Consider the following 21,673-nt stretch of genomic DNA (forward strand, 5'->3'; position numbering starts at 1 on the left):
TTCAGGTAAGTGAAATTGAGAGGAGAAATAATAACCAGAGAACACAAATGATAAGAAATAGAGATAATAAATTCTTTCGCTTTTACTAATCTTGCATATCCTGAAATTGAAAGACCTTTAAAACTTTATGATTTCTATCACAACTGTTTCTTTTCAAAATTCATCTTCCAAAAAATTCTCTTTCATGCTGAATTTTAGTGAGTTAAAAAAAAAAAATGATTACTTACTGTTACTTTTTCATACAGTTTTAAAGTTTCCAATGAGAAAATATACATTTTAAGTAACACCACTACATTTTGGGGTACAATTCAGGGAAGAATTTCATCCTTTTTTAAAGGAATTAATTGACTGCATCATTAATACTTACATATTAGAAATGGTACAAATCTGCTTGCCATGTTGCAATAAAATTGCTATTTTCAGAGGAAACAATATGGAATTAAAATGATAGGATCCATGCCAGACAGGTTTTTAGTGTGATGCCTGCCTGAGGCAATCCGGTGTTGTGGAAAAGAAATCCATGGAGAAAGATCTGCAAAGGCAGGGGAGCTCAAATAAAAACCTTGAGGAAGCACGGGTGGGAGGAGAAAAGGCCAGCGGGTGGCTCAGGGTGCCTGAGAGAATTTACAGCCAATTAAGAGAATATTTTGGAGTTGCAGGTAAATGCAGCTGCTGGAATGGAGAAAAGCACCTCAAGTGGCAAAGGAAGGGAGAATAGCTGATGAAAGTGAAGGACAATGACAGGACAAACAATAACAGTGAAGAATACATTCAGGGTGGTCATTAAAATGTTTTTAATGCAAGAGAAATGAGGTGTTTTCAAATGTAGTACCTAAGGCAGAGTATCCCTGGTCTACTGAAACAGTTTGGTACAGCTATGTACAAAATGATACTACAATTTTTGTTGTGTGAAACAAACAGACAGGCTCTGTGACACAGGAACTTTTCTCCTATGAACAAAAATCATGTGGGAAAAAAAAAAAAAGAGAGAGAGAAAAAAAAATGCTGTATATTCTGATTCAATTACTGCTTATCACCTACTCTTCCTTTCCATATTATCTTCTTGTTTCACAGCCTGTTAATAACAACTTTTTTTCCAATCCTGGAACAACTTTTCTTCTGACAGACTTACCTTGGACAAGTCAAACCCCTCATATTAAATGACAGGATCACTAAATACTCAGATCTCCATCATGATATTGTGTAGTTACAAGAATATGAGGGCAGTCCAGAATACCACAGTCTTAGGAAGCTGATATACTTACGACCATCCACTGTCTTTGCCTCCAGGTGCACGAGATCTGGCTCTCTACCGGACCCCATCATAGACCTGCAAGAGACAGATTGATGCAAATGCATTAAAGCAAGGCATACCACAGGTAATATCTGGGACATTCATTTCACATGATTCTGTTTAGCTGGACCTAAACTCACACTTACAAGTAAGAGCTGATCATTTTAAAAGCCTCTTGGAGTTTTCCATAAAATAAACTTTTGAAAAAAAAAAGAAATTACATTTTCAGTGAACTGATACCATTGTACTTATGAGTTCTTTATTTCTGATGCATTTACTTCATTTCTACTCTCCACCTGGAGACTTGTTTCTCTTTTCATTGGCACCTGACCTTCTAGTGTATCCCCTGGTTTGATTGGTAAGATGTATTTCAGCTCAGGGTGGGATACAGCATACTTTAATTGATGAGATAACAGTGTTTGCCAGCATACTAATTATAGCTGTTCCTTTATATTTGACACTTTATGCGCATTTGCTTAATTGACACTCTTAATGATCAATATTCCCTCATTAATTAAGAAATTTTTAAAATCCATTTCATTCTGAGACATTTTATCATTTCTGATCTAATAAAAACAGTGTTCCATTAATAAAAGAAATGTCAAATTGATTCAGAAAATGATCACTTGTTCACTCTGAATTAAGAAGTAACAGTATAAAGACACTGACCAAATAGGGGGTTTATGGACTCAGGCTTTGCTTCCTTTGCTGATGTTCCACTTCACCAGCACTGGTGGCCTTGACAACTCGCTGGGAGAGTCCAAACAGCCACTAGTTTGATGCACAGTCTGAATTACTGCATTATGGACTGCAGGTGGGTACCAACTCTGTTTTAAAGTAGCCTCAGTAGCAACTCTGACAATCAGTCTTGTTTCTGGTCTTAGCCCTGTCAAACAAGCGATAATCCTAGAAAATCCTAGGGTTAAACCTACAGTTTCATGTTAGCTGCCTGACCTCCGAGTTAATAGATGCATGAGTGAAGATAAACATTCATTTCCATTGATAGACAAATTAGATGTTGTTCTGTTCAAAGCCTCATTATTTTTCAGAAAATCAAAAGTGAGGTTCAAACAGTGATTTAGACCTTAATTCAGTTCCCACTGACTGCAATCAGATGCAGCTCTAGTCCTTAATCATCATGTGCGTTAACTAATAACCATTACAAAACTGTTAACTATAACAAGACTATCTGATTAATCCTTAGCTTCGCTGACAAAATCTGTAACAATTCTTTAGTAAAAAAATTTTTTTTTTTCCCTTCAGTTCTCCTCTGCTGGGGACTTGAAAGTTTCAGAAAAGTCTAAGCTAGCATTGCTTTCACCTCTTTGCCATCTTTAAAAGCTCTTATAACATATTTTTTTTTCTCCTAACCAATCAACATTTATTTAAAATTTCTGCTTCCTGATGATTGACACCAAGTGTGTGGGAAGGGAGCACCTTCCTAGGGCATTTTTCCTTCACCTACTATCATCAGTAGATTTAGGGTCCAAATGCTGGGCTTAATGGTTACAATACACTTCAGGATAGATATATGCTAGTGACAAACAGCCCTAAAAATACAGAGGGATTAATCTTGTAATTTGGCATATCTCCTTTTTATCCTTGTTTATTCATCAGGCTTTAAGCACACCTGGAACTGGGCTATTCCATATAATACAGCTCAGCTTCTTCAGTGCACACCTCCTCCTGACCTGACACAGCCCTATGGGGATGTGAACTCATCAAAGAAAAAAGGATTATATTCCATGGACTTGAACACTTTGTCTCTTCAGAGACATGCAACAATGGTTTTCTTTCAGCAAAGAACTTGTTGTCTTAGTTAAAGCCTGCAAGCCTACAGTCAGGTGTTTTAAGAGTTGCTTTCTCACAGCTCTATTCTGACCCCAAGAAACAATTCTATTGCATCTATTATGGCAACAAGAAAAAAAAAAAAAAAGAAAAAAAAAAAAGAGAGAGAGAGATATCTCACTGACACAGGGAACGTGATTGTCATTGATGTTTCCACTTCTGACACGAGCCATAATTTACATCAAACTCTTAAATGTCTTACCAGTAGTGTATAAATATCTCGGTCCACCAACCCCAGAAAGTTAGAAGGCTACAGCTGTAGTGACCTGTGTATTACTTCATCTCATGCTAGGACAGCCAGTATTAGGATTGCAAAAGCTTCAGCTCAAGGCAGAATTAAGTCATCAATTGTACCAAGGATGGACAGGACAAGGTTGGCTGAAATATGACTCATGATAAACGTTATTCTTCTACTCAAGGGCTTCATTTCTTTTGATATCATCTAACCCCCTACAAATTAGAAATGTGATGTGAAACTAAGAAGAAAACCACAGCCCAGAGAAGCTAAGGGAGTTTCTAAAGTCAAGCAGAACATCTGAGCTAGAGATATGAATCACATCCACGTCTCTTTAGCTGCTATATCTTTCTTCCAACCCGAGAGAACACACATTCCATCATTTCAATATAACAGGCCTAATTTATTTGTGACAGCACAAGGTCACAGTCAGGCCCTTGCATGATAACGCTAGCCTGACAACAGTGATAGCAAAGAATAATCAGTTACAAAGGATGGGCAAAATATAAATACATACTTTCTCAAATCAGTATTAGATGTACTGGTATAGCTGCTATCCAGAAACATATTACCCACATCTAGATCCTGCTGAAGGCCTACTGTTCAGAAAATTTTAAATGTCACATTCATGCTGTCTTGTCCCATGGTAGCTCTGTGTATCCCTTCGTACTACCCAAAAAGTCACATAAAGAAATATGCACTTTACCCAGTTGTATACTATAGACCTCTGAGCTAACCAGCCTCAAATACCTCTGCAGGCAGTGAGGAGAAACAGTCAGTTTTGTACTGTGGTTCATCTGCACTGTTTTAGACATAAATTCATGAGAAGACAAACTTCATCCTAGAATGGACTGTTTCTCTCCAATGAGTATAAGATGTCTTGATACCTACAGGCATCCACATGTGAACAAATAAGTGCCCCAAAGCAGTAACGCAGCACACCTGCGGCACATATTTACTACCTAAATTTAAAAACATGAAGTGTAGATAAACTATGGACTGTAAATAAAGGGAAAAGACAAAAAGAATCATCCTTAGCAGGTGAGCACCATGAAATTCTACAAGCCTGAGTATCATTAAGTAATTTTGTTAAGCATTACTATGAAACAGAATGAATAAACATAACTTATTACAAGGAAATTCCAGTTCTGATTGATGACTGGGTTTAAAAGTTCTTCTACCAAAACTAGAATGATCACTGAATACAAGCTTACACATGGAAGAAGATCTCTTGCTGGATTTGCCCTAGATAACCCCAAAGCCTCAAACTCAATGTTTCAAACTTGAGACAACTTCCCATTCTACTTCAATACCTTTTGTGCACATAGTCCATGCAATGTGGTCAAAGTGCTCTTTGCAAGTTAAATAAGCAAGAGAAAAGCGTTGTGCATTTAACAGCCTATAAACCAAGCACCCTACATAGAACAGGGGTACAGGTCAGAAACACTCTAAGACTCACTGAAGTACTGATTTCTTTCAGGTATTTCTCTGAAAATAAACAGCAAAAGCCTTGCCATGCCCTACTCTGAGCAACTTTTTTAGCTATGCTGGTAGCACTTTGTTCTCTTATTTCTTAGTTCTGTTCTTCCCTTTTAGCATCCATTCTCAAAGACTAATCAATCACATATACATCATCAAACTTTTCTTCTTGCATTTCTTTATATTTTCAACTTATGGTAAAATAACAGCATGCCCTTTGTCTGTTCCTTTAATCTCACTCTTTCTGTAATACTCCCTGAAACTTCAGTATAACTTCAGTATACCAGAGATATGCTAGCAACACCTTCTGTCCATTGTATTTTTCCATTTTTTTTTTTTTTTTTTTTTTTGTATTTTGTTGGTATAACTGTCTGGAAGTTTTGAAAGGAAAAATAAGAGAAAAAAAATCTTTTAGGAAGTGAGGATTTTAAAAAGCCAAGAGAACATAAGTGACCCCCCTGCCTTTACAGAAGATGCTCATATTATGAAATATGTAACAATCTAACAGTCCTATAACAAAGTTGCTTTCTAAAATTTTAATTCCTGTCAAGTCTGCTAAGTAGTCATCTGCACTTGAGAGCTTTGCAAATCGATATCAGTGGCTGCAGCACAGTAATTGCTCTGAATGCAGATTCTACATCCACCATGAGAAGCAGAACAAGTAAAAGACCCAGAATCATCCTCTGCTTTAGAACTAGGTGAAAAAAATATATAAATAAAAGCAGTCTGGCACTGCACATTGAAGGGCAAACCCTAGTTGGCATATTTCTGTAGTGACTGACCCCTTGTCATATCTCTGACTGACATATTACTGAAATCTTGTCTTCCTAGGCCTGTCAGCTCTTCACAGCCACAGAATGCGCACAGAGAGATTGTGGAGTCTACCTCTTTGGAGACCTTCAAAAGCCGTCTGGACATGTTCCTGGGCAAGTTGCTCTAGGTGGCCCAGACTGAGCAGGAGGGTTGGACCAGAAGACCTCCAGAGGCCCATTCCAGTCTAAACCATTCTCTGATTCTGTGGAATTCAATAGAGCCCCTGTTATCCTGTGTTTCCATTTCTTCCACCTTTTTATTCACTGTTATAGGAAAAAGCAATTGTTTATGGCTGCTGGGAAAAGATAAGGCTTGCAAGGCGGTCAGACCACTCAGAACTACAGAAAGGCATCACTATGAAGACAGCAAAAACTTCCACATGGTGAACTTTTACTTTCAAAATATTCTTTTTATAAACAAAGTCAAAGCACCAGGCTATAAAGATTCCATCTCACTGCCCTGTGCATTCTGAAAATCAGCTTCGGATACCTCTACTGTTGGATGCTTGACTTCAGACATAGTGACACAGTATGTGGGCCTACACACACAAGAAATATGATGGCAAACTTTTCATGTGTATTCCATGTATTGTACACACCCACAGCAAAGTTCAAATGTCTTTTAACCTCAGCAATAAAAGACAGCATTAGTTTAGAGAAGTCTCTGTGAAAATGGCCAAGAATTAAAGGCTGGAAATACATGTACATCCCTGGAAGTGTTCAAGACCAGGTTGGATGGGGCTTTGGCCAACCTGATCTAGTCAACGGCATCCCTGCCTATGACCGGGGTGTTGGAACTAGATGATCTTTAAGGTCCCTTCCCACCTGAGCCATGGTATAATTCTATGAACAGAAATTCTACTATCCCCTTTGCACAGGCAGAATCACTTCTACCAGTGCAAATGTAGTTCACTCATTTTTATAGGGTCAGAGATGCTATGCAGCTTTCCAACGTCTCAGATGAAATGAATAAGTGCAGAACAAAACAAAACAAAACAAAAAAAAGGAAAGAAAAGAAAAAAATATCACTTATTTGCGCAGAAAAGGATGGTAGATAACTGATAGATATCAGTGTGACTCAACTAAGGTGGATGGAATGAGATCCATGCAGTTCTGGCCATTTTGAGTTATCAGTACTGACTAAATATAGGTAAACAGTGGCTGCAAAGCAATACCAGACAGAAATGTGATGCTTAGCTTGGAAAATCCAGTTTAACCCCTCAGTCATTCAAAATTCTCATTTGTCTACGTGCTCTCTCTCCACCTTGCCACAACTTATTCTGAATCTCTTTCTGGCCATTAGACTCCAGTTGAATTCTGCAGGTGAATTTGTGCTTAGTGTGATATTTATTTTCAGATGGCTCCCAACCTTCAGCACCCCATCCTTGATTTGCGCACATCTCCTTCTCTACAAATACTGCAACGCACAGGAAAGATAATTAGCAGATTGGTGGAAGAGAGAACATGCTCTCAGAGATCTTTATGCCAAAGTTGTCCTATGAACATAAATATTCTAACAAGCTTTATCCTGTCACAATAGAGCCATAAAGTTGCTCTGTTCAGCACATGATAATGGCTTTGTAATTCAATTATTGGTAGAATCTGCCTTTAGGGATTTATCTTCCTTTAGCCTCAGCACTCATTCAAATTCCTTATCATAAATCTTACCAATGTAAAACCAGCTCCCCCACTGCCTCTGGAACACATCGTGACACTTCATGTTAAAAAACTGACAGCTTATTCCAGATTATTGAATTGCAGGTTTTTGTTTATAAGGTTGGAGTGCAAACAGCAACATCAGATGATATTTGTGCAGTCCTTGGTAGCATCATTTACTGGTTCCACTGATGCTTCTATACCACTCTAAGTCTTAATTGCCATTCATAAAAATAGTAACATGCAGCCCTGAACAGAGAGCTTTTTGTCCAGAGATACTTGACAATCAACCTTTAAGTAACCTTCCCTGCATGCAACTGATTTACTCGAGACTTATGGAAAAGTACAAGACCAGTAGAACAAGTCAGGAAAAGGGGTTGAGGAAAATTTTTCTTCTCAGATTTATAGGTAAACTCCACTGATTAGGCAAGAGCACAGGGACCTCTCTGATTTGACCAAGATCACACAGTTATGTGGCAGAGATAAAAACAGAACCTGAGAGTCCTCCAGGCTCCCTTTCCTTTTACTACCAAATGCACTCCATGAGGACTTTGCAGACATTCTCTGTTCCTTTTTTGCTCACAGGAGGCATTGAATCTGTCCCAGGGAGTTTAGTGAGGGAGGGAACTCTTGTGGTTTCTTTAGTTTCATCTCTATTACATGAAGTTGTATAGATTTTACTCTTCCATGAACATTCTCTAGAGATTGCTTTCTAGCTTTTACATCTCTTAACCATTTTATTCTCCTGACATGTTTTAGAAACAAAAGGCCAGATTCCAGACAGACATAAATCGGTACTTCATTTCTTTATACTTGGCAAATAAATTTTCCCCTGATAATCATCTAATTAGATCTTCCCTGCTATATCTCTGTACCATTCTTTCCCACGTTGTCCTGTTAGGTGAAATGATATAATTTTGTGCAATTCAACTGGCAGCCACTGGGCCAAATCCACCCTGTGGAATGCTTTACTTGGTTTGTCACCTTTTATCTAGAGCTGATGGGAAACAACAATGCAATGAATAAATCCCAACTAGATAAACTCTTCTTAGTTGTCCCACCTTGCAACACCGATCCAGAAATGCAGGTGTCTGTTGCTGCCAACACTACAATAGATGAGTGGGTAAATAGGGGTAGAGGTGTGATTTCCAGGCCACTTGCACTCTCACCATCACTTTTAGCAACCACAGAGAAATAATATCCATAACCTTCCATCTGTGATGTTCATTTATCCCACAGTTTAATGGACAGTAGCAAATCAAGCCTTCCTTACCACAGAACAGCTCTCTTTGGAAAGTTATGGAGGGGAAAGTTGGCTATAACTCTAAAATAGATGGATGTGAATTCTTAGCGGGGTAAGCATCCATTGCTGGTAACACAGGTGGGAGGAATGTCTTAAAAACAGAATCTGATGTAAATGGATAAAATTTAGTTACCAGGATTAGATCATGATTTTAAGACTCTCCTGTCCTACATCTCTTTTTCACACACTGCAGGAGACTTAAATCATCTTCCTTGGAATTCGCTTGGAGAGAGGGGAGGAAGATACCCTGTAATTATAGTCTCTGAACTCAGCTTCCTGATATCATGCACCAAATCTACCTGATTTACTGCTTCCCTGATGGTACAGTCTAATAGGGTCATGGCTTCCCACCCTGTTAATGCATGTGTTTTTGGTATTTTGTAGTGCTGTAACCCAGTCAGGATGCTCCAGAGGGGGGTCAGGAAGTCATATACAGCAAGAGGGTAAAGACAACTAGGCTTAGACAGTATGCTTCTTATTAACCATACAACAGAAAATAGCAGTGAAACCTTCCTGACATAGATCCAGACGAATCCACAGCCAGCTTTACTATTCCACTATTTTACTCCTTTCAGGGGCTGTCCTTTATAGGTCTATACAAATAAACCAGCTTCTTTGTACAGTGCCTGTTGAAAACTGACATAGTTCAGGCTTCTGCTACTGAGGAACCCCCAAATGAGTTTCTGAACCAGGTATATTGATGCCTGCCTAATTCTGCAGATCTTTAGTAGGGAGCAAGTGGAGAAATGGAGAGAAGTTAGAACTCGTGGGCGGCCGTCTTCATTTATAAAGTAACTCTGGATGATTGTTTTAAAATAAACCAGCTGAAATAGGAAAAACAAAATACGCCGACCTGTGTATCAATCAGAATAAGGTAGTTCAGTCCCAAAAGGCTTACACAGGTTGAATATACCTCTTCTCCTCCATCCTCCTTATTCATAATGGAAGGACAAGACTCTAAATGGAGGTGGGGCCCAGAATCAGATGTTATTCAGTTATTACTTCTAGGATAACATTCAATATACTATTTTACTCCCATTTTTCCAGTTTTCATGAAAAAAATAAAAAACATAAGAAAAGTCAAGAGCACACTCTCTCCACTTTCTCTCACAAGGTGGAACTATGCCAAACTAAGGTTTTGAGACTGAGGAGTTATATCTTACTCTGACAAATCTTGATTTGAGTAACTAGTTATCTCAAGAGACTACTGAGACCAGAGGATCTGTTTATTATAGACTTAGAGGACCAGAGTTTAATCAGCACCCTGCCCTGTGATTTTGGGCAATTTTCTCAGCCTTGTCCAAAGAAGAAAGATGTGTATTTTAGATCTCAGTTTCTTAAGAACTATGACTTATCAAAAATCCAAAGAATCTAAATGAGCTTTTAACAGCAACAGAAAATGATGCTGAATGTCTTTTTCTTTTTTCCTTGCTGATCCATGTGGGACTTGTCAGGTTGTGCATCTCTGAAAGCCAGACAGGAATAAAATCCTGATTCCCTGCATAAATCTGAGAGGTTTCAACCTTCATTCGTAGCAAAAAAAGATAGAGCTACGTCAGGGTCCAGCTGTCTGGTAACCATAAACAGAGGTTTTCACTAAACCCTTTGAAATAGCATTAGGATCTTTAATTAACATTGCCAACTGAGATTATGCTTCCTTGTACTCTGGCTGGGTGATATACTGATGTTTCTGGTGAGAAAACGTTAAGTTTCTGGGACACTGAATGGTGACCATATGCTATAATATGTTGCTAGCCTGCAGATCATCTGTATCTTTAAGCCTATTTTAGTCATGAAACAAAAGAATATTAGCAAGGGAACAGCATCTTGTGTTACAGAGGCTTGGACCTTCAGTCTGACTTTCTCCCAAAGCCAAATTTCAATGGGAAGTAAATTTGTGGTGTTTGATTCAGGAAGGAATTTAAAATAAAAATTAATAATAATAATAACAATAATAATAAAACAGGCAAATCAAACAAAATTCACTACTTTTACTAGTTCCTATCAGCCAGCTGCTTAATTCAGATCCCCTGAAAACTGTCATAGGTGACATGCCTATCTGGCATGTACTCATTTCCACCATATTTAAGCTATGAAATATGTATTTTTTTTATTTAACTTTTTAGTACACTTCATTTCATCAGGTATGGCTTTTGTGTTAGATGAAGCAGATGATTTTCTGGTCAGGCTGTCACAATGCCCTTTGATTGGCATCTTCCCCATCAGCCTCCAGCAGTTGTCCTGCAGTGATTAAAAGGTCTTGTTCAGCAATACACAGCCTCATTTGTAAACAGCCCAGACACCATGCCATTTAAATTGCTTCAGCCCACCTGGGTAGGCGTGCAAATCTCACGAAGCCAAGATCTGACAAGTATGCTGGGACAGTTTGCCAGGCTTGCTCCAACTGCTTGAATATAATGGAGTTTTTAACAGGGCTTTTACAGGGCTTTGACACATTTTTTCCCTTGATTTTCAGCTCTTTCAGCTGCTCCAATGAACACAGTCAGACCTTTTAAAATACAGTTTCTAACCTCCTCTGGAAAAGATATATACTATATAATTCTTCTCTAAAGATTATCTTTCCTTGCCATTGCTCATAAAAGAAACACAAATATAGCCCTATCTACTCATCTCTCCTCCCAGCTGCTTACCAGTTTATCTTTTTCTCCCTTACAGTGTGTATGCCTATCTTTGTATTGTTTGAGGGGAAAAGTTAGTTGGCCTATTTTGTTTGTTTGTTTTCTTATAAACTTTGCATCCATTTTCTTCTCCTTCTTATTCTCAGAAAAACACAAGACAATCAGAGAGGAGACATAGCAACTTCTTTTCCCAAACTGACATATCTACAGTAACATTGTTAGGGGACCATTAATATCATGGACACCTGACCCAATCAAGAATCAGATGCATTAATACATTTTTATTTCTAATCTGTTATGGCCATGTAGTGCATGAAAGCCCTGAGCTGTAATTTTGCTCTGATTAAGACAGTCAGCTTCTTAAAGTATGGGATATTTCTTTTGTATTTCTTCTACTTAATTGTCTGTGTGAAATAACCAAATAAGTAAAGAAATTAATAGCACTGATGCACCTAATGATTATAACTTGATATAATTTGCTACCTGGGTTTTTTCCATTGTTCATTGTATACTTCTTTTTAAGACAATTTTATTATTTGACTTTTTTTTTCCTTGACTTTTTTTTTCAGATGTAGGTTATGATCAGAATTAGTTGAGAATCTTTTCAGTAAATTCCCCATTTTAATAAAAGAATACATTTTAATGAGATTTTAAACTTTTATTATTATTATTATTTATTTTTAAGGCCAAATCTAATTGTGATATCTTGACTTACTAACCTTCATAAAATAATTTCTAGCTGAATGTATGACTTGATGAGATGAACAGAAAAAAAAAAATCTAGTTTTTAGTGATCAATTTTTGCTTGAATATTTTGGCCATTGCAAACTGTATGCACATTGACTATGTTGTGTTTTTTTTTAACCCTTGGTCCTGAATGTTTGGATTTGCTAGTCACAAGGTATCGCTGCTGAGCTTTGACTGCTTGACTGGACCACTTAAAGCAGGAAAAAAAAAAAAAAAAAAAAAAAAAGCAATTCCCAGTATGATTGATTTGGCAATTGCATTCACATTTGCATTCACTACAAACCAGAGTCTTTGCCAGCAAAATTCCAGGAATGTATGCTGAAAATCATCATGTACAACAAAAATAAACTGAGAAACATTTAGATAAAGCATTTATCCACCTTTCCTAACTATCATCTACTACATTCTCTTACCCTAATGCTGACCACATTAGGAAAAACTGTGCTATCAACAATAAGTCATGTACATTAACTTGTTTTTTTCTGTATTACCCTGCTGAACTAATATTGCTTAGAATACTCCTTCCTAGCAATTAGGGTATTTTCGTACAGCACAGTTCCAGAATTACTAAGCACCTTTCTAACTTTAATGCATTTTTCTGTCACAGTACATTTAACAGCAAAATATCAAGAACCTGCCAGAGAAATAATAAAAAACATAAAAAATGTTGACACAGTGCAGAACCACAGTGCCTTGAGGGTGTATGCACTGTGGATCCTTTTATGTTCCCATCAGGTACATAGGTTTGAATGCATTACGCTTTCCTCAATATATCACTTCCATGTATCTAGATTATGCAAACAGCTATGTGATAAGATACCCTAATTACAGCAATTATTAAAGATGATAGTTTTACTTTTCACTAAAGCCTGCCCAACACATATGCATGAACAAATGTGTCCTTACAACCTTTTAATGAGGTAGAGAATCAGAGATATCTTTTTCTTCCCTCCCCCTCTGCTTTTTCATTTTCAGTTGAGAAAATTCCAGTCACCTCATTTATAGGTTTGAGTTTTTCTGCTCATTCCCTCCACCCCCACCCCAATATGTTCCTCCACAGTGATATTACAATCTCTTCCATTACAAGTGTGGATGTCAGAGTATCGCTTACAGATGAAAACAGAAGAATGAAAAGAGGGTAACAGGTAAGCTCTGAAGAAACAAAGATCTTGTTTTCATGTTAATGGCCATTTCTTGAAATAGCTGATGCAGAAGACAAAATACCTGTGAGCTACAAGGAGCTGAGTTGTCTCTATACAAAGTGTTTTCTCAGAGTTATATAGCAGGCATCAACAGATTGTTTTAATGTTCTTAAATTTCTCTAAGATGGTAGTAGGAGGGATCTTTCACAAACCAACCAAAAATAAGTGAATAAAAAATAAAATTCTCTTGCAAACAGATATAAGAAATGCAGCTGTAATGCATTAATGCATAAAGATATAAGAAATGTAGCTGCATTATAGTTTATCTGACAGCATTTTCAGGCAGAGCCTTTTCAAAACTAAAACTAGTAAGCCCAATGATGTTTATTCACAAGACCTGGAGTGACCCACAAGCTAATTACAAAACCAACATAACAGAGTAAAATGTCAATTTAAATATCTTTGAGAAATCAGGAAAATGAATCTTTGCTTTCATCAGTCATTCAAATCCTTTTAGAAGCCTTTAAAGATGTTCCTTCTCTGTTAAAAGAAGCAACATTAAGTAAATGCAGTCTCAAGAGCCTGATGCCAAAGCCTTTGCTTTGTGTCTTCCTGATCTTAGTGATGTCCCAATTTAGACAGTCCTGGAACCATTCTGTGCTAAAGTAACTACTCAGCGCTCCTTAGATATTGGAATGTAGCCTTCATTTCCCACAAAGAATATATAGCCCTTACTCTCTTCACAATACAGTTGTTTTCTGGTGGATCCCTTCAAATCTGTATGATCTAGAGAAAGTATCAGGAACTGGAGAGAGAATCCCCACAAAGTAATTTCCTTGGAAATTGGTGACTTCAGGACATTGTCCTTTACTATTCATTTCTGCCTTCAAGAGTAACTGGAAGTCAGCATTCTGGCTTGTTTGATTAGACTGTGCAAATTCATTCCCAAACCCAAATGTATAATAATTTATTTTTTTTAAAAAGCAAATAACCCAGGGCAGAAAGTCAGGCTTGACCCAACTTGTACACCAGCACTGGCTATACAGATGTTGCTGTAGAAGTCTGGATTTTAACTTGTGATTTGCACACTCTTATGTCCCAGTCTCCCTTTGTTTTCCTTGCAAGGGAAGTCAGCAGTGGCCATGCTCTTAGGGCAAAGGGTTGCTCTGCTGATTCAGCACTTCAGTGCTTCCTTTGTCCACAGGTACTTGGCTGCACAGAAAAGCCCAGTGTTGCTCCCTGTGGTATACATGTTCTGACAGTGGCCATATAATTGAAGCTGAGTGGGTTTGTATGTTTGTTTGTTTGTTTTTATTGTGGTGACCACAATAAGTAAACCAGAATGAGATTTAACACTGTCTCCACAAGCTGTATTATTTTTAATTTTGATAATAGAAACACTATTTTACACTGAGGTTATATTATGCAAGGGACATTTTCTTCAAGGTGAAAATACAGGCTTGCAGTTTCATGTTTTGTTTATGGCTGTAGGGAATTAGATGGGTGGTTGGAACCTCTTTTCATCTTTTCATCTTACTCTTTGCCTTTGAAGCTCCAAGGCCTAGTTCTCTTATTTGTAAGGTTCTAAGAGGCCTTCAAAGTCTGAACTCTACAGAAAGGAAAAATGTTCATTTTCATCATTATTCTTATTGTAGGCATCCATCAGCTCAATTTACAATAAACCACTACTATAACTAATGACGAGAAACTTCAAAAGGTTTGAAGTGAAGTACAGGACTCAGGGATACAGGAACAGGAACCTTCATTACACCTCTACGACCTTCTTCAATCAGTACAATTTTGCTGGATGTCCCCAAAACTGGAGTCCCCAGTTTGAAGGACTTTCCACTTTTATTAGCCCAGAAACATGAAAAAAATGTGTGTGTGTGTGTATCTGACACTTTGAAACCCAGCTAGGAGCCCCATGGAGAAGAAGTAGGAGTAATAGATCTGTGTCTACACAAACACACAAAAACAAGTTTAAGTTTAAAATGGAATTCAGTTTGTGAAAGTTTCAGATAACACAGGTTATGAGAAAGAATTAAAAATCAGGAGCAGCAAACAAAATCTGTGGTCTATATCCTTTGCAAACCAAATATTAATTCATTTTTGAAGTAAATTTGACCTAGAGCTCTTACTTTCAGAAATTAAAAGAAAATATTTGACTAAACCTCTCTTGAATCTTGCTGTTCTCAAAACCTATGGAACTGGCACAAGCTTAGAGTTAGAAGCCACCAGGAGGATCTAATTTTAATCACCTGTTTCAGCTCCTCCTGATTTCAAAATGACTGTTGGATCTAAAGCTTCTCTTTTAAAGTCCAGATTCACAGGACAAGAGCCAACATCTTGTAGAGGTAGCTCAGAGGTAAACTTCTGCCTCCATATACAGCTGATGAGAACTCTTGCAGATTGACATGCATTTTAAGCAAAAAGAGGAGTAATCCCAAATACTAATAAATAAACATTTTTTATTTAGACTTTCACAACCATACCTGTAGGAAAGCAGAACAGCATCTCCTTCATTCCTCAACTTTTTTTTCCACAGAAGTAGAAGTTATACTAATTGCTGTTCCATAGCAGGGTGTAGGGATGTATGTGTATGTGTTGGGGGTATTCAGATAAGCACTTTATGGAAACTGTGGTTACAGAGATTTACACTGGGTATGCAGATCACCGCTATGGAAAGCAAACGCAAGGAGTTCTGCCTACAGTCAGAAATATGAGTAGAGTTACCAGTACACCAGGATCCCTAGGTAGGTCTGTGATAGAGAAAATTGAATCAAAATACAAAGAAATTTGCTAGTACTGAAAAACTTCAGACTAGAGGAAAGTTTGGTCCTACATCCAGGGATGATTTTTCATAGCTCCTTGTGTGGTTGTGACCACACAAATGTTGAAATCTGAAGTTAAAGCATCCATTACGGACAACCGATGTATTAAAACTGAGAGATGATTGGATTCTAATTGTATAGTATAAGTTTATGCAGCAAAAATTTAAGCTTGCATCAGTGACAAAGAGATATTACACTTCTTTAAAGTCACTTTGGCAGCAAACTTCCAAACATTTCACCATTGATGTAACTGACTCACATTCAAAGATTCCGTAAAAGAATATGTGCAATATAGCTGATCCACAGAGCTTGAAATCTGAATGAAAATTTTGGGTGGACAGCTTAGAAGCAATACTACACAGTGATTTAAGCTCACAGTGAGGAAGTGCGTGTGCTTAGTTCAATGGCCATTAACTTATGCTCAGGGACTGGACTTGGTCTAACAGCAGTTAGAAGCACAACAGCCACTAGAGATGAGGATGCCCGCTGTTACCCACCCTGGGAATGTTAGTGTCTTCAGAGACTCCAACACTTGCACTCTGAGTGCAAGCAAGCTTATGCTGAATTTTAAGCTTAAACTCAAAACGCTCACAGAAAATGGCAAAACTCTCCCCTCCCAAATCAATGCTTTCTTCAGACTGTTACACAGGATATTTCAGTTGTTCATCATCCTTAGATCAAAGACCCCACTTTCAAGTGCTGCATAAACACAGAACAGGAGGAATAATGCCCCTTTCATACCAGTTCAAAGTTAATCTCAATAACTAGATACTGACAGGACTGCAGACTGTACTCAGCCACACTGCCTTCAAACGCCCTTTGCAAGGTCTCTGTACATATTGGGAAGCTGTGTCTGGGAAATGAGAAAAAGGTTTTTGCTCTTACCAGTAGAACCTGTTTGGTGCGACTCCTTCGTGAAGAAGCAGCCATCTTCTGCCAAACTCCACTGAACTGAATAACTGGGGACAAAAACAAACAGTCATGAATCTCAGCAAAAGACAGATAATAGAGAAATTAATCTGAAGAAGCCTGCATCACTTCTGAGACAGTGACCTGTTTTTTTTTTTCTTCTCCCAATCTCTGACGGACATGTCTGGGAGAGCTGAAAAGTGTCTGTGGTGACTTTTACCGCAGAAACAATACCGAGCTGTGCAGCATGGGATGCAAATGTTGTTACCTTAGGGATCACTATGTGGGCACACCCAGCTACCTGCCATAACTGAAAACTTGCTATCTAACTCTTTGTGATACTCTCTGGTAATCATGTAGTATAGGACAACTGTCTTTTACATTGTTAAACTTGTGGTATAGACCAGATGTACAGCATAACACAGACAATATGCTATAACCTACCCTGGCTCTGACAACAGATATACAGAGTTGCCTTCCTTGATATCATGTTGGAAGGTCAATCTCTTTACAGTTACCAGTAACCATCTTTAGAGAAGTTTTTCAACGTGGAACAAAAGAAGTGCTCTAACATATCCAGATTTTGCATGCAGGACTGACTGAATTTAAATAGCACAGGTAACTTGTACCATGGAAACCTGCAACTCTCACTTTGATCCTGCAAACAATGTGACACCATCTTCTAGCCTGGTTACACAAAACATAACCAAATACATCAATCACATCAGAAAATCTTTCCACAATAAATACCAAATAAGACTGAGAAAGGTCAGGGAAAAAAAAAAAATAAAAGCATGTACAAGTATTCAAAATACATTGATATGTCTTTGTGGAACAATATAGAAATTGTACTTTTACAGAGCACTTAAAAACAGCTGCTCTCCATAAATCCTGCCATCAGGTTATTCTCAGAAAGACAGTAGAGTGGGTGACCATCCAGGTTCTGTTTTTCTTTTGCTTTATTTTACTTCAAAATGTTCGCATGGAAGCGCTATGAGGCAGTCAGCCCTATACTTGTCCTGTAGGTTCATTCCATTTCCTCTCCACCTCTTGCTTGACAGACATGGACAATCCTCTTTTTGGGCAAGGAAACCTGTGAACTGTCTTTTCAGGACACCACTTCAGAGGTTTTTCAAAAAATGCAAACAACCTGAATCATTATGTGCAATCCTTGATTGATTTTTTTTTTTTTTGGAACAAGCAGTGGCAGAGGACTGGCAGAGAAAAAAGAAGAACATATGCCTAAGAGAATCACTGAGCAAAGAAGATGATTTTAAGCTTTGAGTGGACCAGAAAAAAAAATGATTTGAATGTATTTTAAGAATTATGAGACTCTGATTTAAGAAAATTTAAGATCTACTTCCTATTATGCATTATATTGCCATTGGGAATCCCTATTATGCATTATATTGTCACTGGAAATCCCTACATTCCTCAATTTCCCTAATGTAAGACCTTGGAAGGACATGGAAAAACCAATTACATTTGTTACAGCAGTTTGGTAAACAGTATATGTCGAAATCTACTTTAAAATATGGAAGCTGGATATTCACGTCTTTGTTCTCATCTCCTTTTTTCATGAATACTGTCAAAAAAGAGACAGGGAAGAAAGGAGAGAGAATAGAAGATAACCAGATTAGGCAAAGGAAGCACAGTTTAGCTTTGTGGATAGAATTGCATACCCTAATACATGTAAAACTCCAGTGGTGAGTCTCTCACTTTTCTTTAAGTACAGATAGATTTTTATTTGAAACTTTACAGCTCACTGACCCTAACAATAACTGAGAAAAAGTCATTTTTGAAAATTAATCTTTTAGGACATGTAACAGTGACTTTTGAAAAGTGTTCTGAAGTTGCCTGATCAAGAGCATTACCATTACAAAATGTATTTTTCCCTTTCACATCCAAAATTCATTTCTAGACCTGTTTTCATAATTGCACAAGAAATACAAACTAACATAAGAACAGAAAGTGGCTGACAATCTATCTCACCAATATAAATATTTTCCTTTTTATGTCAAAGCAGTTTCTTCCATGACAAGTAATGTCTGTATAGTATTTAGCAATTTCATTTTTCAAAAAGTTCAAGTCATCGCACAGTAAAACTTCATTTAATTTCTTAACAGGGAAGCAATCCAAAAATATCAGCAAACACCTCTGTGCTTCCAGATGAGGCATATGTAGCATGCAAGATTGCCGGGGACACTAATATTCAGCCAGCTGAAATCATCACAGTAAATCTTGTAAATCTTGTCTTCACCCTACTCCCTCTCTAGTTTCTCTGAGCACAGCTTTCAGAAAATTATCACCTTCCTGAATTTGCTGTTGATAGTAACAGTATCCTGAATGAATTTATCACAGCCTGCAGAAGCTTTATCTGTGTTTGTATAGCATCTTCCTTCATCATGCAATCTCACTGCGGTGCCAGGTGGTTGAACATCCCCAGTGCCACAGCTTCCCTCTGTCTCTTTCAGCAAAAATATTTGGAGGGCTTGTTCACCTGGTGCATCCGGTGATTCCCCTGACAGAACAGAAAGTGTGATGTTGCACAGCACCAAGGGAACCTTGCTTTTTCTTACTGTGTGCCCCGAACAGGAGAACTGAGTCAGGCAAAAAGTTTAAACTATAATACTTTGCTACAGTTAATGTTGTTCCTATGGGGAGAAGGAGAACAGGATGAAAAAGGAGTGACATACAAGTCATACAAATGTTTCAAAGGGAGGACACAGATACAGCGATTCGACTATGTCAGGGTTTTCTTCTCAAAAGAGACGCCAGTGCCCAGTGAGCTGAGGAAAGCATGTGAGAAAATGAAATAGCTCCCAGAGGAATATACCAGCTCCCTGGGAACTCATGCCCAAAGCTCTTGTTGTCTTTGATAAGACTTTAATAACCCGGCTTTAGAAGCTTTTCTTCCTTTGCCATTAGTTCATCACCAATCTCAGCCTTTACTCAGCAGTGCAAGCAGTGTTAACGTATCTTTAGCAAAAGGGAAATTCCCTGATTTATGCAACACCTCCAACAAAAGGGAAAAAGTTCCTTTGCATTGAGGATTTTTTTTTTCAGATGTTTTATTCACTTTCACTATCATTCACTTTAGACTGAGTTTATTTAGTTGTACCAGAAAAAAAAAAAAATGTTTGTAGGGTTGCGTTTTTGTCATGTACTAGATATGACACAGCTGGGATTATTTTTTTCCCCATTTAGCAATTATAGTGCTCATATGGTTATTTTTTAAACCCAAGATCATATTTTGTTGTTGTTATAAAAGCTCATTCTCTCCTGGGACGATTTCTGACAGATTTCTACACGCAGTCCCTTCAGAGATGACATTTTATTTTCTTTGGCAAGCACTGCTGTTTGATGACAATTTTCATTATGAGACTGAAATTAGATAATGTTCTCTGCTACACTCTTTTTTCAACCACAAATAGAAAAAGAACTTATTACAATGTATGTTCTCATCTCAGGGCCAAGTAGTGATCTGGCATTTCTGTTTTCACTAAGACAAAACTGTTATGAAGTACAAATCTGGTATTGATCTCTCAGATTTGACCCTTCTTCATCAGGGGATGATTCTCTTTTGCTTTTTCTTCTATTTTGTGTTTATTTTTCTGTGCAATTCCTGGAAACTTAACAGTCATTGACTTTTTTTTTCTTTGTTCTTTTCTTTTTTTTTTTTAAAATCCTAATAGACTATGAATTAGAAATCTACCAGCTATCTCTTTCAGATGGGAAAGCTGAAATACAAAAGAAAATTAAAGTCTGTCCCAAGGTGACAAATACCTTTTGATGCTGAACAGGGATTTAAATAAACCATCTGAAATGCAAGCCAGTGCCCTAGCTATAGAAAGAACCTTCTTGCAACAGTATTGTCCTTCTGGAACAGGGAAAATTGACACTGGGAATCTCAACTTCTTTCCTGATCATTATCCAACAATACCTGTATGCTACTCACACACTTCTGTTAATTGTTTCCCAAATTGTGCGAGAAGCATAAGAGCTGCTCATGTATTTCACAGTCACAGTGTAAGCTTCACCTTTACATTCTTTGAGATACATGAGTAACAGCAGGTTAGAGTTACTGTGTAATCTTGGCATTCCCTTCTAATTTCCTAATCTGTCCATCACTAGTTTTAGATTGAGTAATTTATTTATTTATTTATTGCATTTGGGCCCATATTCATTGATACAATTTTCATTTTGAGGCAAATAAAAACAGTCTAACATACAGTTATTTTTAAACTCAGAAAACATAATTTGTAAACTGGCAACAATTTTCCTATAATGTGATGAAAGCAACGCAGAAAAAAAAAATTCTCAAAAAAAAGAATTTTGTGAAGAGGAAGAAAAAAACATAAATTCTTAGTAAAAGTAAAATGTTTAAGAGAAATGAGTCAAACTTGATTGGTTTATTTACTTGAGTTTCTGAATTTGAACTATAAAAAGTGTTTTAATTCCCAAATACATATTGAGAAAAAATGATGTTTGTTTCTAAATGTTCCATGAAGAATAACTGGCATTTTATTTGACTTTACTGATCAAGACTGAAACATCACTTCTAGAAGGGAAAGTGTGTACTAGGGAAGAGGAAAAAGAACTCTACATTTTTCTTTACTTCAGCTCTCGGAAATCTCTCTAAAGCAGGAAGCTCTTAACATCTTCACTTCTCTGATTTTTGGGTGGTTCTAGACACATTCTGTCATGCATCTTTCTTTGTCCTTCCATTCTGTATTGTATAGAATTAGCATCAGTATTGTATCATCATCTAACTATTA

At 37.4% G+C, this 21,673-nt stretch overlaps 1 protein-coding gene across 4 annotated transcripts in view; it reads right to left on the bottom strand.

Annotated features, from left to right (window-relative positions):
• The window catches only part of SORCS1 (sortilin related VPS10 domain containing receptor 1), a 287,180-nt gene that overhangs the window by 81,736 nt on the left and 183,771 nt on the right, over nucleotides 1-21,673 (bottom strand). For all 4 annotated transcript variants that reach the window (XM_027460308.3, XM_072039771.1, XM_072039770.1 and 1 more), the window contains exons 5-6: nucleotides 16,872-16,945; nucleotides 1,266-1,330 (exon numbers count right to left, since the gene is read on the bottom strand). In XM_027460308.3, the coding sequence (XP_027316109.3) occupies nucleotides 1,266-1,330; nucleotides 16,872-16,945 (139 nt within the window). The remainder of the gene's footprint in view (nucleotides 1-1,265; nucleotides 1,331-16,871; nucleotides 16,946-21,673) is intronic.

This window comes from Anas platyrhynchos, chromosome 6 (assembly GCF_047663525.1).
Source record: "Anas platyrhynchos isolate ZD024472 breed Pekin duck chromosome 6, IASCAAS_PekinDuck_T2T, whole genome shotgun sequence".
Taxonomy (NCBI): domain Eukaryota; kingdom Metazoa; phylum Chordata; class Aves; order Anseriformes; family Anatidae; genus Anas; species Anas platyrhynchos.